We start from the raw sequence: 1,660 nt of genomic DNA, 5'->3' as shown, positions 1-1,660 counted from the left end.
CATTTAATTCCAAGATTAAAACAAAAAAATTATTTGATATGAGGACTTCGCTAATAAATAGAGAAATGTTGGGGAAAAAACAATGATTTTTAACTCACAGTATTCAATTATTAAACACTCATAATTGGAATGAATAAATAAAATTGAATATTAGGTAATTATGGAATTTTGATTTATTGCCAGGTGACATTGGCCAACCTGGTATATATATGTGTGTGTGTGTGTGTGTATGTATGCATACATATGTGTGTGTGTGTGTGTGTGTGTGTGTTGTGTGTGTGTGCGTGTGTGTGTCTATGTATGAATATGTATCAGTATGTGTGTGTGTGCATGCATATATATGTGTGATTAAAGAACCATACCTAGAGATTCATTTGCGAGATTTGTTAAGAAATTGGTTGAAGATCCCAGAACTCCATGTTGCAAAAATACGACTGGCCTGACTTTTTTCATGTCGTTGTCTTTGATTCCATGAGGAATTCTTTGCATTTCCAAATAGAAGCCATCTTCAGTGAGAACTGTGTGAACTTCACAGGGGTAACCTTTGCTTGTAATGAGCTGGCTCTGAGAATAAAAGAATAAAAGATAACCTTCAATAAAAAGGAATTTTTGAAGACAATGTATAATGGCAGTAATGGCAGAACACTAATTCACCTCCTCCACAAGTCTTGGAGTTACTGGCATTGCAAAAAGAAGGATCATAAATACCATTATGCCAGCTGTGGAGATGGCCACTTGGTGACTTTGGGCAAAAAAAAGCCAAACCAGTGGTTTGTTTATACTGGGATGCAAGCTGCGACTTGGTCTCAACCCTAGCTAGATCAACTAGGTGAGAGAGAGAGTGCCAAACTGGAGTCTTTTAGTCGCCTTTTAAAGACACCCAGAGGAAACGCTTCTTCGACAAGCTGGTCTCCACACAACACTAAAACTACAAGACAAAGCAAGATTAATTCAAAACAATGCAAATAAATAAACATAACATTTGACAGTAATCTAATTGCTAAACGGTTAACGTATGGAAGTGTCCTAATTTGTTTTGATGTTTGCTACAAGAAACAACATCACGAATCAAACTAGAGATTAAACTACGAAGACGTTAATGTAAATTGATTCAGAGATTTGTGGGGATCCGTGGACTTTAGGACGTCTCCAATCAAGACAGATATCAAGAAACGAAAATGGGGATGGATAGGCCACACGCTACGGAAACCTGCACCAAATGTCACCAAGCAGGCCCTTGACTGGAACCCACGCGGGAAGCGAAAAGTGGGCCGACCAAAACAGTCTTGGCGCAGGAGTGTTGACGCAGAGGTGAAGGCAGCCGGAATGACATAGGCTGAGCTGAAGAGGATCCCCCAGAACTGCGTCCGTTGGGAAAATGTTGTTGCAGCCCTATGTTCCCCGAAGAATCAAAAGACCTGAGAGTGACAGAGAGATCAACCAACACTTGACTTAGCCTTCATTTTATCGAGTCTATTCCACCTTCCATGACATGCTGCCCTTAACAAGATCATAAAGCATGGCCCAGACGCCGCAGACTAACCTTCGACCCCGCGGGGCTAGACCGAGCGGTCGGTTAAAGGCCGGACAGTATGATAATTTTCCCGTTCCGTAACGGTAGGCCCTTCATCTGGGATGTCACATGCTGTGAAAACTTCTC

At 41.2% G+C, this 1,660-nt stretch overlaps 1 protein-coding gene across 1 annotated transcript in view; it reads right to left on the bottom strand.

Annotated features, from left to right (window-relative positions):
* LOC106877383 (gastric triacylglycerol lipase) overlaps positions 1-1,660 on the bottom strand; it is a 17,624-nt gene that overhangs the window by 11,476 nt on the left and 4,488 nt on the right. Inside the window, exon 2 of the mRNA XM_052974718.1 lies at positions 363-564. Within this exon, the coding sequence (XP_052830678.1) occupies positions 363-564 (202 nt within the window). The remainder of the gene's footprint in view (positions 1-362; positions 565-1,660) is intronic.

Source organism: Octopus bimaculoides, chromosome 19 (assembly GCF_001194135.2).
Source record: "Octopus bimaculoides isolate UCB-OBI-ISO-001 chromosome 19, ASM119413v2, whole genome shotgun sequence".
Taxonomy (NCBI): Eukaryota; Metazoa; Mollusca; class Cephalopoda; order Octopoda; family Octopodidae; genus Octopus; species Octopus bimaculoides.
Note: the sequence above shows the minus strand (reverse complement) of the source record. Positions and strands in the feature narration are given on the sequence as shown.